Genomic DNA, 14,278 nt, shown 5'->3' with positions numbered 1-14,278 from the left:
GGGTGGTTGTGAGACTCTGCACTGTCACAGCAGAGACATATGATTGATTTGGCTCATCCCAAGATATGCAATCTCGAGGAGCAGAAGGTAGCAAAGGGAGCAACGTGGAGGGTTAGTGTTGCCTGGCAAATGAGTGTGTCAATGTTATGGGGGCTGCATATGTGAGAGCCTGCTGTGGGGATAGCCTGGTTCCCTCTGCACCTGGCTGAAGTGAGTGAGTGAGGAGGAGAGCCTCCTGCAACTGCTACAAGGAGAAGCGGTGAGCTGCCGGGCCTGATTGGAAGCCAGTGTGTGCTGTGGGATGGCTATGGGAAGGCCTCACCGTGCTCTTCTCATCATGAACTCCTGAATGGCCCGTGGCAAACGTGAAGTCCCTAGGTGGCCATGGCCTTGTACGGTGGAGTGTCTGTGGTGTGGTCAAACTGTAGTGTGGCTGGAGTATAAACAAACAGAAGTCTGTGGGCTCTGTGTGAGCTGTAACTGGGCCAGGGACTCAGTGAGGGGAGAGGAGGGAAAGACAAAGAATTGGCCAAAGAAGGAAGGGAAGAGAAAAGTAGAAGAAGCAGAGTAAGGGAGAGAGTGAAGGAGAGGTGGAACTAATCTGAGTACTTGGTGGACATTACTTCCCACTCTGCACTTTGGGGCCTCCTCTAGTGTAAGAAGATAAGAGTCTACTACTGCTGCTGGTTAACAGATTAACTCCTTTGGCTATAGTTGGAGAGGCTCCTGCTTTTAGCTACGAAGGTCCTAGGTTCGAAACCCATTCTAATGTCCGAGCAGGATTATACTCTCAGCCAGCCTTCCTCACTGGCACAGCCCTGCATTACCTGGGTGGGTAAACCCCAGCAATGGTCTGTGTAGGGCAGCCCATGAAGAAAAGGGGGAGGCAGCAGAGGACGGAGATGAGGAGCACCACCAGTGCAAACCGTGGGATGGCTTTGATGGAGAAGCCAAAGCGCTTCATGATGATTCCTCCTAGAAGCATCCCCAGTGCGGCGGCAGGCAGGTTCACAGCTCCTGCAATGACAGAAGAGGCAGCAGCCATGAGTGCATGGGGAGAGCTCTCCTGGCCAAGAGCCGTTCAGTACTGACATTCAGAGGAGCAGGGCTGGCTAGGTATTTGTGGTGGGAGGGGGAACCACAGACCCTTCAATCTCCTGAGGCCAATTAATTGCCACAGTATCTGGTGCGCACTAGTTACCCCAGGCTGGGATGTTTCAGTGATGATATCACATCTATTTTTCATAAACCCTAAGCAGCACCTTTGCACCAATTTGGCCATGCCTCCTTCTTCCCCAGCTGTGATCCTAAGTCAGGGGCTGTGAGGAGGACAATGTATGACCGGTTTCAGAGTAGCAGCCGTGTTAGTCTATATTCGCAAAAAGAAAAGGAGTACTTGTGGCATCTTAGAGACTAACAAATTTATTTGAGCATAAGCTTTCGTGAGCTACAGCTCACTTCATCGGATGCATGATCGTTAGGCCAGCTCTGTTCCTCTCGAGGCTAGGGGAATTCCTAGGTGGATTGTTAAACTGACTTCACAGCCCCTTTGCTGTAGCGTGGCAGAGGATCTTGACCATGGCAGGGAGACTACATTAATTTTACACATCTACTAAGTGTCAAATTTGGTGTAAGATACTTTTCCACTGACGCACTTTCTCTAACCAATTGATTTGAAAGATCTACCTTACTTTGCCCTACCCAAGTCAATGGGTCGCATGGTGTACATGAGAGCAGTCTCTAGCCCACTAACAATAAGGTCAACCATGGACAACCCGACTGATGGGTGTCACCATGGCCTCATCCTCACAAACATTCAGGGCAGGAAAAGGGAAATTACTTGGATTGGCTTAAGACCAGAGAGGGTGGAAGTCTCTGAATCTTGCCTACATCCTTCCCCAGATGCAGTGCCAGGAGAATGTACTTCCCATGTTTTCTCTCTTTATATTTTAAAAAGCCATGGAAATCATGGACTGGGTGCCCCCCATCTGTGAATGCATTTGCTGCATTTCAAATCTTCCCTTTGAATTCAGGGCCAATCGCCCCCTTTCACGGGGACACGGACATGTGTCTCACCAATGAGGAAGTTGGCATAGGAAGAGGTGGTGCCGTACTGTTTCTCCAGGAACTTGTTGAGGAAGGTGGCGAGACCAGCTATGACTGAGGAGAAGCTGCACTGAGCCAGGACCAGGAGAATGAAGAGGGGGTTGAGGAGCAGCTTGAGAAAGATCCGAGGGAATTCTACAAGGAAACAAGAAGGAAGAAGTAATTTATCAAGGAAGAGGTCATGCCAACAGCTCGTCCCATGAAAAGAAAGCTTAGAAACAACCTTTCTATGATGATTTAATACAGGAACCTCTGGAGCACATGTGGGTTCCGCTATCGGAGACAGGTCCCAGAAGAACTGTCATATTGGAATAGGGAGATGAGCAATGCTTAATTTTTAATGAAAGAGGTCCCGGGGGCTCAAGCAATTACGTGCTGGGGCTCAAGCAATTTTTTTACATTCATAACTGATGCAGCAAGCCCAGAGGTGCTGGGGCTATAAACTGCCAAGACCGGAGGTAAGGCTGCTTTGAGCCCTACCATCAACCTTCTTTCTGTGTCTTTGTTCTTCTGAATTTAGACACCCTGCCCTGATTGTAATATTGTCTAGCTGTGTCATGCTGACTTGTTAAAATGTGGGCCAGATCCTCAGCTGGTGTAAACTGATGAAACTCCATTGACTTTAATAGAGCCATGCTGATTTACATCAGGTGAAGATCTAACTCCTGGACTCTGATTGCAAGGAAAATTAACTGCTTGTTCATTTGAATAAATGACAGTGTAATTTATTATTCCTAAAGGCCAATCTGAGACAACCTGCATCAAACTGGGCCTAGCAATATGCCACAGACAGCTGACTGACCCCAAGTCACTTATGGACCACTGTCATTCTACTAATCAACTCCTTAACTTTGACCACCTTTTTTTAGAGGCAATTTGTCCATGTGAGGAAGAGGAAACATCCTTGTCTGGAAGCTCCCAGGAAGCAAAGCAGTGTGCTACCCCGGAGGGAAGGTGGCACGTCCTCTGCTAACAACATGTAATTGCTATGTGTCAGAATGCACTTGTGTCCCTGAGATCCCTTTCCTTTGGAGAGAGCTACATTTAAACAGGCTGGCTTAGATTACATTTACAAGTCTGAAGGTAGACCCAGTGCCTACTGCCGTTGATCTGCACCTTGTATCCCCTGCAGAGTTTGGCAGGAGCAACACGCTGGGTACTATTGTCCAAAGTGCCTAAGTGACTTAGGAGCCTCAGGCCCATGTTCAAAGAGACTTGGGCCATAGGAGCTTAAGTCCCATTGACTTGCAGCTGGGGAGACTAAAGTCACTTCTGAATATGAGCCTTGGGCACACTTTGAAAGATTTGTCCCTCAGCTCCAGATTAGACTAGCTGTGAGTGCTGCTAGCAAGGCCTAAGAAGCGTAGGCAGCAATGTACCAGGAAGTTACGCAGTGCCTGCCTAGCCGTGGTAAGTGTGCTGGCGGCGTGAGTCACTCCAGTTCCTGAGTGCACTAGCAGCCACTCAAACAGCGAAAGTGCAAGACTAGAACAGGAGCCCTTTACTTTTAATGAATTCTGTCAGGGAGACTTCTTCAGCCTTTGCCTTCTCCATCTTCTTCAGCATGTCTGCCTCGGCGCCTGCATCCTGGGGAGAGCAGAGAGAAGCACAGCTTACGCCGAGAGGCACTGGCAGACATTTAGCATTCTCCAAGTGAGTGATGGGTGCTGGAAACTACCCCATAATTGTATCAGAGAGGCTGCTGTCATGCAGTTGTGGTCACACAAAGAGGCATGGGTGGCAGTGTGACAATCAAGAAAGCTTAGACACCCCCTTCCAAAGCACTGGCCGGCCTGCTCCGACACAAGAGCCAACTCAATCCTTGTGGTGCTCAGCGCAGGGAGTGCCCCAGGGTGCATAAAGGGGAAGACAAGGAGATGTGCATCTCTGGTGCAGCTGGACATTGCCAGCTGTGTCCCCTGGCATTCCGCCTGCTGGAGCTAAGCTTCTCTTTGATCTTTTGCCAAGGCTGAGGCACTTGCTCAGCCTGCGGCAGTGAAGGAGTTAATTATCTGAGTGGCTTCTCGAGTCTGCCCCCATTAGGTGCCAGAGTAGAGCTGGATGGAAAGCAGTTTTCCTGTCTGAGAGATTTTGAAAAAAATTCACATCCTAAATTGGGATGAAAAGTCAAAAATCTCAAAAATTGTCATGAACCAAATATCGGGGGTGCGGGGGGATTCCAGTGGGGTCAGCTGAAAGAAAATTATGAAATGTTTTGTTTCAATTTTGATTTTTTAAACTATAAATTAACTTAAATTTTGAAATGAAGAGCCGTTTCAAACCAAAAAATAGAACTTTTCATGTTGAAAACATCAAAACGGGACATTCTGACAATTTCAAACCTTCCCCCCTCCCCCAACTGTTCTTGAAATGGGGAATTTGTCCAGACCGGCCCTTTCCTGCAAACGGTTTCAATGAATCAGCATTTCTGACCCCAAAAAATGCATTGTGGAAAAATTCCCAACCAGCTCTGCTACACAGCTCGGCGTGGTGCTGGTACCCCACAGCAGAGCTCCACTTTGAACAATTACCCCTGGGAGCCCTCTGCTGGTGTCCCTGTTACCGATGGAGAGCATGATCTTGGAGAAGACAGGACAAGGATGGGGGTGGTGATGCCACTGTAAGGGGAGGGAGAGAAGGGGCAAGAAAGCGGAGAATGCCAAGGTGGGCCATAGCAAGGAGATGAGAGGAAAGAGGCTAACGAGACTGGTGCAAGGTGCAGTGAAACTTCGATTCCTACAGAGAGGATAGTGTCTTACACAAAAATACAACTAAGTGGTGATAAAAGACTGACAGCCTTGGTGAATGAAATAGGAACATAGGAAATGCAAGCAGTCCATTGACTCCAGTATCTTGTCCCCAATGCTAGTCAGCACCAGCTGCTTCAGATGGAAGGACTCCTGCAGTGGGCAGTTATAGGTTAACCTGCCCCAAGGCAAAATGTCTTCCTGAAGCCGAGCATTTTGAGCTTGGTTAAAGCCCTGAAGCAGAAGGGCTTATGTCCCTTTTAAAACTCTTGTTTTCTGTATATCTCCAGATATTCTCATTATCCACATAAATGTCCAATCCTTCTCTGAATCTTGACAAGTTTTTGGCCTCAGTGATAGCTTGTAGCAATGAGTTCCATAGACTAGTGATGCGTTGTATGAAACTCCTTCATTTATCCACAAACCAGAGACATCACAAGCCTCTCCACACTGTTCAGCCAACATGCCTCAACCTTGACCCAGCGGGCCCAGATCTAGAGAGGTTTAATATCCCTGCCCAACTATTGGGATGACATTGGCACCCAGGTGCCAAGTGTAATGGCTGTATTTGGAGTGTGGACTGAGATCACCAACTCGTAACATAGTTTGGTAATCAGATATTCATTCATTGTAAATTTTAGTGATAAAACAAGAGGAAACAGTGCAGTGTAGAGTACCTTCCATGTGGGGAAAGAAATCCAGTTATTATTGTACATTATTTGTATTACAACACCTGGGAGCTGAGACAACCCAAGCCTGCCAATAGTCTGTGTGAGCATGCTCAATACAAGCCAAACAACAAATCTGGGGTGGGAGGGCATGTGATCCCACATGCCCTCCCCCGCGTCGCCTCTGCCTGGGAGCTCTGAGCAAGGACCAGGGCTCCATTGTGCTAGGCACCATAGCGACAAATAACAGAGAAGACAGTTCCTGCCCCAGAGAGTTCCCAGTCTAGTGTGTGAAAGGATTCACCAGGTGGACAGAACGTACAGACCGAATGAGGTGCGGGGAGGATGAGTTAACCAAATGGACAGAGAAGCAGACAAGAAGAAGTCTCAGCTTGCCACCTGCCTGCCCAAGGCCAATTCTGGTTCTCTCTTCTGCCCAGGTTAATTTCAAGAAAATAAAGGAGTCTGTCCCTTATAGATTCACTTGCCAAGATTCACAAGCACATATCGGAATGTCCACCATGCTGTCCACCATCCCTTGTCTCCATTCCCCATAACTGCCCTGGAAGGAGATGTGTATCACCACATAAAACACCACAAACCTGCTCTGAGCAAGATGATGTTCTGCCCCTACAATGCCTGGGTCTTACCTGCCTTTTGAACATGTACCGAGGGAAGAAGAAATAGGGAATGGAGATGAGCAGCAGGCAGCCTGAAGAGATGAGCAGCCCCAGCCACCAGGCTCCAATCCAGCGTTGATCGTGTGGTGTCAAATTTATGAGATCTGAAAACACAGGGAGGAGTGAAGTTACCCAGTGCCCTAACACAACTCCCGTTAGCACAACATGGCTCTGGCCCCCTAGGTGGCTACACTATGTATAGAGATATACGAGTCTGCAACTGCCTTTGACTCACCAGCGCTAGTCTTTTATCTCAGAACCTAGGGACTCACATGTGTTAGTCTCAGGGTCTCAGGTTCGATCCCTGTGCATGGTTGTCCTAACTAGTTCTTATTTTTACACATTCTTGACCCAAAATAAAAGCAAAGAGAAAAAATTTAATCCACTCTAAGCCACTTCTTAGGGGTTAGGGGAGCAAGAAGGTTTTCTGAAGCCTCCTGTAAAATAGACTAAGGGCCAGATCCCCAGCTGGGGTAAATAGGCATAGCTCTATTGAAGTCACAGAGACATTCTTCATTGAAGTCAATGCAGCTGCATAGACTTATATCAGCCACGGATCTGTCCCTAAATGTTTCCACACCACGGGGGTCACTGCTCATGGCCAGCTGATCCTACAGAGGGGCCTTTTCCCATACTCTCCCCCTTCCCTACCAGGAGCTAGTTCTGAATGGCCAAGGCCCACGCTGGAACACTTCCCTCGCAGCCACCCCCATCATCTGAATGTAGGCAGCAGGACCGAAGGAGTTCTCAAAGCCAATACATGAAGTGAGCCATTGGAGTCCATTAGTCACAGCCAAGCAAAGGCAGCATGCTGACTGGCCAGGAATTCCTCCCAGGGAGTGCGATCAACAGCTCCGTACAGCCTCATCAATGCAGGCACAGCCAGGCTCAGGTCCAAGCAAGGCTGCGAGTCCAGCTGGTCCAGGGCACAGCAAAGCTGGCAGAGGAGTTGGACATGGGCCTGAGGGTTCACGATGCCCTGCCTGCCTTGTGTCATCAGCAAACCAGCTGCTGTCATTTCTAGCAGAGAAACCCCTAGCACTATGAGTAGTGTCTATTCCTGATGACTGGTGGGTCTCAAGGCCTGCAGTTAATCTCTAGGCCAAGGCCAGCGTCTGTGTGGGGCTTGCTGTGGGCCTGGGATCTACCTGATGATCCCATGCCACGGAAGGAAACAGGAGCTCTGTCATTATTTGTAATGGATGCAGGATCAAGCACTAGCAGCGCAGAATGCAGGTTTAACCCTTCACTGACACTAGAAAGAGCCCGTGATCTGATGGAGATGAGCCTAACCTAGGACTCCATGTCCAAACAGCCCTGCACTCTGGGAGTGCCTGGAAAAGTTATACAGCATCTAACTATGCAGGATTCAAAGTTCTTCCCAAGAAGCCACTCAGTGGTGAAGGAGTTAAAGAAGTCTCTATTCTGTTATCCTTTGCCTTTGGGTAGATGGCATGTTTGGAATTCAGATGAATAGATGGACTGTAGAGTCAAGAAGGTGACTGGAAATTTTAGTAGCCACTTTCCTGGAAAGAATCCCTGTCCCATTGTTCCCAGGTTTGGCAACTTTCTGCTCACTGAGCTTAAGGGAAGAGCCCGTCATCTCAGCTAGCGAAGAGAGAGCCTTAATGAGAGCAATTTCCGAAGGTATTAGCTTCACACCCTTCTCCAGGGACTAGAGGAGAGACAAGAGGGTCACTGCACTTCCAGCACAGACATCCTTAGGCCGGGCGGCATTACTCACCCGAAGTTGAAAGAGCACTGGGGTTGGCATGGAAAGCGCATCTCTGCATTGTTAGGCCTTTATGAGTGGAAAAGGAACAAACAGCAGGCTTAAGTGTATGCTTCTCAGGCCAGACTTCCTGACATCCAGGAATAAACCAGGATCCAGTGCAAGCAAAGCCCACACCCGGCCAGAACAATTGCCTGGCTTCCCTGACCAGAACCAAACCATTCCTGGGTGGGTGATGTCATCAAGGGGCGACCACAGAGAGGATGCTAAATCTGTCTGTCTCCACGGAGACCAAGCCTAGCTCTGCTGACACTTCCTGCCCTCGACTCATTTATTTTTCTTATCTGGCACCAGACGAAAATGTAACATGCCCAGATCTTTCTGAGGAAACGCAGGAAAAGCCACACTAATGATGAAGATGACTTGAGAATTTGCTAACAATAGATCCTGCATGTACAGTAGATAAAGGACTCCCTACTGCTGGGAGCTAGACAAATTGGAGGGAGCTGGGTTCTCGTTCTACCTTTACTTTGCTGCATGTGGCATCTCTTCTCAATAGATGTCTGCCTGGCTGGCTGTAGCACTGTGGAAGCACGTGATTAAACCCCAAACTAACAATATTCCAGCCCACATCCCCACAGCAATTGTCTTTTTGTTCTGGGTTTGTACAGCACCTAGCACAATGGAGTCCTGGTCCATGATGAGGGCTCCTCAGTACTACCGCAACACAAATAATTAATAACAATCATCTTTGTGTTCCAGTAGCATCTGGAGGCCCCAGCGGAGATTGGCACTCCATTGTGCTAAGCCCTGCACAAAGACAGTTCCAGCCCTGAAGAGCTTATGATCTAAATCGACAAGGTGGGAGAGAATGTGACTTGGGTAAGGCACACAGCAGATCACTGGTAGAACCAGGAGTAGAAGCCAGGTGCCCTGAGGTTCATCACATTACACTATCACCTAAGCATGCTACCTACCCAGGTATACAGCAAGTAAGTGAACCTAGCCTGGCCCATTCTATGCTGTTCTGGGAGTGGAGTGGACCTTTCAGAAGTGCATTTGCCCCTACCAGCTCAGCTGGCATAGAGTACCACTCAAGCAGCACCCTTGCTCTGCCTGAGCCTCCACAGTGTGCTAGATTCTAGAAATCACTACAAATATTTTCCATTCAGCAAGTCAATAAACCACACAGAAAACCCACAGATGGGTTCTGGCTCAATATGCTCTTTGCCTGTCGTCAAGTGTTATACTAATTTATCACCTTTCCCCAGAGAGTAGACCTCGCTGGTGGCCATACGCAGGCCTTAGAATATATTCTGTGTGGCTCTTCCAGACCCGACCTTTCAACTGGAAAAAGGTTTCCTGATTCACCACAGCCAGGGCACATGTTCCAGCCAGCAGGCCTATCAAAGTGACCGTTGTCCTTCTGATGCAGAGAGGAGCCTTAGAAAGTCCAGTGCTACTTGTGGAATACTCACTCACGTCAGGTCTCCCAATGTCCACAAAAAGCCGCAGCACCACGGACCCCAGCAAGTATCCAAAAGACGGGCCGAACACAGCGATGGAAAACAGGATTGCTGAAAGCAAGAGTGGGAAAGCACCAGAGTGAGTAGCAGATTACCGAGTGAGTAATTGCTTTATTGTTGATTTGGCATTTATCTTCCCAAGCGAGGCAGGAAGGGTGTCACAACACACAGGAGAGATAAATCATCTCTTACCAACTGACAGATAATTAATGCCTCCTCTATTACTCAGCTGTTATATGCACTGTTTATTCAACAGACGCATTAGAGATGATATAGGCAGCTGCCATTCAAAAGGATCCCATCCAAACTGTCAAAATCAAGGTCCCGCAGATGTATTTCAATGTTGCAATCAATGCTTATTGCTACCCTTTGTGCATCACCAGCTACTTATTGCAGTGCTATGGAAATCTGCAGTGACGAGAGCAGTGATGAGCCATCCCTGTGACTGTGCGGTGCTGAGCACCCTCCCCTCCCATTGCAGCCTATAGGAGTGAAGGGCTCTCAGCACTTCGCAGGATCAGTAAGCCAAACAACATGTCAAGGTGGGCAACTAGTCAGGTGTCTGCAGGAACCAGGGCCCCAATCCTCAAAAGTATTTGGGCACCTAACTCATTGAAACCAATGGGAGTTAGGCACTTAAATACCTCAGAGGATCTGTACATAGGTACATTGTGGGTTTATGAGACTGAACACCATGTGCCTTTGGCTTCCATTCAGCAAAACACTTAGCCCCATCCCTTTTCAACAAAGCACTTAAGCACCATCTTAACTTTAAGCACATACTCAAGTCCCATTGATGTCAAGGTGGCTTGAGCACATGGTTAAGTGCTTTGCTGAATTGGGGCTTCCATGCAGCGTAGCTGTGAAGGTATCTGACATAACCACACTGCTTCAAGTGTGCTACTCCTGTAAAGACAATAAGACAGAGTATTTATTCCTAAAACATAACACAAGCAGACTTCTTGAAGAGTAAGGATATTTGGGAAAAGAGTTGCTTTTATTTTATTAATCAGTAGACTGTGGAACACAGAAAGTCACTGAGCCAAAGAATTTAGCACCGTTCAAAAATGGATTGGACATTTCTGTGGGTAACCACGAATATCCAGAGTTATAATGTTAATGCTAACATAAATTCTGTAAGGAATATTAAACCTCATGCTTCAGAGCTGAAGCCAATCTCAAACTATTAGAGGTCAGGATGAGACCTGTGGTGGGGTTGCGAGGGGTAGATTATACCTCATCTTCTACTGTTGCATTCTTACCCCTTCTTCGGAAGCAGCTGGGGCTTGTCACTGTCAGAGATGATACTGGACTGGATGGGTCTGATGCATTCTGGCTAGTCTATGTTCCTATAATCATGGTATACATCTAAATGGTCAATTTACATTTAATTAAAATAAGAACAATTTTGTCTCTGATGTGAAATACGCCAGACTGTGGAATCCAAAAAGGTACTAAGGGCACTCAGTCCTCTAGTGCTGGCTCCTCCTACAGAGTGAAGTGAAGACGAAGGTTGTTTTGTGCATGCAACTGAGACCTAAATCTGTAACTACTAATTAGGCACATCCCCTTCTGGCCAGCTTTTCAGCAGAGCTCAGCACGTCAGGTGCATGTGGACAAGCTGGGCCCACTGATGGGTACTGAGCACGTGAAAATCTGCCTCTGAGTCTGAGCTTTTTTAAAAATCTGTCCCTTGTCGTTCTTAGCAGGCAGCTGCCATTGAGAGCTCTCGAAGACCCAGCTGCTGCGGCTCCTGCTTCCTACAGGAAACTTTTCTAACCTTTTTGGCAAAATGGGGATGGAGGAAATAAAATCAGAGTATTTAAAAAACCAAGCCCCAAGCCCCTTCCCTTAATTTTGCCAATCCCACCTTCTTTTCTACAGAAAGTTTAGAAAGCAGGGATTGCCGACAAGAACCTATGGGCAACGTTTTCCAGAGTGCCTACATCTACGCTTCATGCCCCCCGCTTCCGCAGCAGCGAGTGTCAGAGTCAGGGTCAACTGATTTGGGCTTGTGAGCTCTGGGGCTGCCCAGGCACCGAGATCCCTCCCCCCTCCAGGTTTCTGAGCCTGGTCTCCAGCCCACGCAGGAAGGTCTGCACTGCTATTCTCAACTCCATGGTGTGCGCCCCACAAGCTGATCAGTTGACCCAGACGCAGATATTCGGTGCTGTGTGGGTTTTTTTGCAGTGTAGCTGTACCATAAGTGACTTAGGCACTTATGGTCCAACTTACACAGATATTTAGGTACCTAAAGAAGCAGATAGACACCTAGTGGGATTTTCAAACACTTAGGTGCCCAACTCCCATTGGACTTACACTCCAACTGAAATCAATAGGGTTTAGGTGCCTAACCTGCTGAGGCACTTTTGCAAACCCTACTCGGTGCCTACCTGGGTCTTTAGATGACTAAATAGCTTTGTGAATCCAGCCCTTAGGTGTCTAAGTGCCCATGTTATTTCTGAAAATGTGACTTAAGCTTCTAAGTCACCTTGGAAAATGTTACCTCGAGACCCAACTGAGCTCCTGGCTATCATCTCTCAGTGCACTTGGCATGGGGGTGAACTTTCAAACGGCAAAAATAAGGTGAGAGTTCTGAAGCCCCACCTTGTAAACCACAGCCCACATTTCCCTGGGAACAGAAGAGCATCTGAGGCTGAGAACTCTCCCTTTGCAATAGGTGGCTACCTGCTGGGTAGTAAAAGTGTCTGTTTCAAACCCAAGACACAGACTTTCTGAGTCTGCATTCTGTAATGTTTGTCTCCTTGAAGGCTGTAGTACCTCAGCTCGCAGAATAATAAATCAATATTAAATAAGAGTCGGGAGATGGTTTTCCTACCATTTTTCTCCCTTGGATGGGCATAACGATTTCTCAGAGAGCAAACAGAGTAACAAGCTCTGACATGTGTGTTTGTGCTGGACACCCACGCAGCCTGAGCCACTGCCAGCTACTCTGATCCTTCCCTTTGTCATGCCCATACGACATAGATAATCATCACAAATGTAAGGAGGGCAGCCAGCTAATAAAGGGAGAGGCAGTGTAGCATTGCAAAGGAGAATCTCATTTAAGGGCCATTAGGTGCTGTGCAGGGGCATGACCAATGGCAGGGCAAAACATCAGAGGTCCGTGCCCTGCACAGCTTCAGGTGGTAATTTTGTTTCGTCTAAACACTGTGGCTGACTTTTCCCTTGTTCAAGTCTGCCACTCTGATTATGGATTTGCATTGTTTTGAGTCTGATTAGTTCCTTGGGGAAGGTGGTCTGAGATGTGCTTCATTATTCTTTTCCATGCTTGGCTTGTGGCTTCTTTATAAAGTACCATGTTTAATGGGTACCCACCTAAATCACTCAGCCACAGGGCTGGTGGAAAAGCAGAGAGCCCACAAATTTAGGCAGAGTCACTCGATGGTTTCTCAGACTTGTGGATAAAAATGTCTAGTACAGCTGACAGTTGGACAATAGATTTCTCCTTTATGGAAAATTTTGATTTTTTGGCAAAATACTGAAAACCAAAATATTTTGATTCAAAATCATGCCACGGTGCCTCGTCTGAATTGTAGTTCGGGTGCTTTATGCTCCCATTTTCGTCTATGGGCTGGGCTTGGTGGCCAGACTGCATCTCCTATAATGCACCATTTTCTCCCTCTTGGTGAGGGGAGGCTGTACCTTATAGGAGTCCCTGGCCATGGTACAACATGGCATGTAGTTCAGCCAGAGCACTCAGCCCATAGAGGAGGACGGAAGCATAAAGCACCTGACCTACAAGTTCCAGCAGGCACCATTTTAAATCAAAATATTTTGGTTTTCAGGCGCTTATGTGTTTGATGAAACGTGGCCATTTTCCACAGGAAGCAGACCGGTTTTTGAGGAATATCATTTAGTTGAAACCCCAATTTTCTACTGAAAAGCAGTTTTGATGGAAAATTTTCAGCCAGCCCCAATGTCTGGGCCAAAGATCATCGTCAATAAGTATAAGTGCTAACTCCTGGCTCCCCATTTATCTCCCTGAGGAGCAGCCCATCCTTTCTCCAGTGGGGGAATGTCTCCTGGATGGCCTAGGTTCTGTTCACAGAAGGATTTCAACAAAGCGGTGACTGCTCTACCCGGCAGGGAGTCTGCACCAATGCAGTGAGGAGCAGCAGCCCAGAGTCCAGGCCAGTGGGATCCTGCAGGAATGTATGGCTTCCCTTTGTTGAGGTTTAGTAATATGATTTTGGGGGGTTGTTTTTAGGAATTTTTGCATTCTATGTGTATGTCCAAAAATTGGGGAGGGGGGGTTGGGGATTTTCTCTGTTTGTACCTTGCAATGAGAAAATTTTTGGGTACTTCCCAAAATTTGTGTCTAAATACGATCAACTTTAATTTTTATTACATGTATAAAAATGACTTACATTAATTTACACTTTGTATCCTTGTTACTGAACCCATGGTTTAGTGTTTAGTGGCACTCTCTTCCCGGCACTAGGCCTACATTTTTTACCACTCATATATTTACCATAATAAGCAACTAATATTTAATTATTCAAAATATAATAAAAATACATTTATCATTATCTAAAGAGATTTGTCCTTTGCCATCATAGCAATATCTCAATGTAGTCAAAGAGGACAATGTTTGTGAAATCAGGAACTGAAATTTACATTCAAACAATTTGGATTTTTAAATTTTTTAATACAATTTTTAAAATTGCATCCAGAGTTTGTAATGTGGTATTGTTTTAAACCCTGTGTGTGTGTACTATGCTATAGCATGTCCAACAGAAATATGGGAATATGCTGTCACTCAGTGGCTGAGGCAGGTTTAAAGTACCCAGCATGA

General features: G+C 47.1%; 1 protein-coding gene across 2 annotated transcripts in view; it reads right to left on the bottom strand.

The window, feature by feature from the left end:
• The window catches only part of SLCO2A1 (solute carrier organic anion transporter family member 2A1), a 118,883-nt gene that overhangs the window by 23,531 nt on the left and 81,074 nt on the right, over nt 1-14,278 (bottom strand). For both annotated transcript variants that reach the window (XM_073360375.2, XM_073360376.2), the window contains 5 exons: nt 9,412-9,510; nt 6,172-6,305; nt 3,612-3,693; nt 2,077-2,241; nt 828-1,017 (listed from right to left, as the gene is read on the bottom strand). In XM_073360375.2, coding sequence (XP_073216476.1) covers nt 828-1,017; nt 2,077-2,241; nt 3,612-3,693; nt 6,172-6,305; nt 9,412-9,510 — 670 coding nt within the window. The remainder of the gene's footprint in view (nt 1-827; nt 1,018-2,076; nt 2,242-3,611; nt 3,694-6,171; nt 6,306-9,411; nt 9,511-14,278) is intronic.

This window comes from Lepidochelys kempii, chromosome 9 (genome assembly GCF_965140285.1).
Source record: "Lepidochelys kempii isolate rLepKem1 chromosome 9, rLepKem1.hap1, whole genome shotgun sequence".
NCBI lineage: Eukaryota > Metazoa > Chordata > Testudines > Cheloniidae > Lepidochelys > Lepidochelys kempii.
The sequence above is the reverse complement of the archived record's forward strand: the minus strand, read 5'-3'. Positions and strand labels throughout refer to the sequence as shown.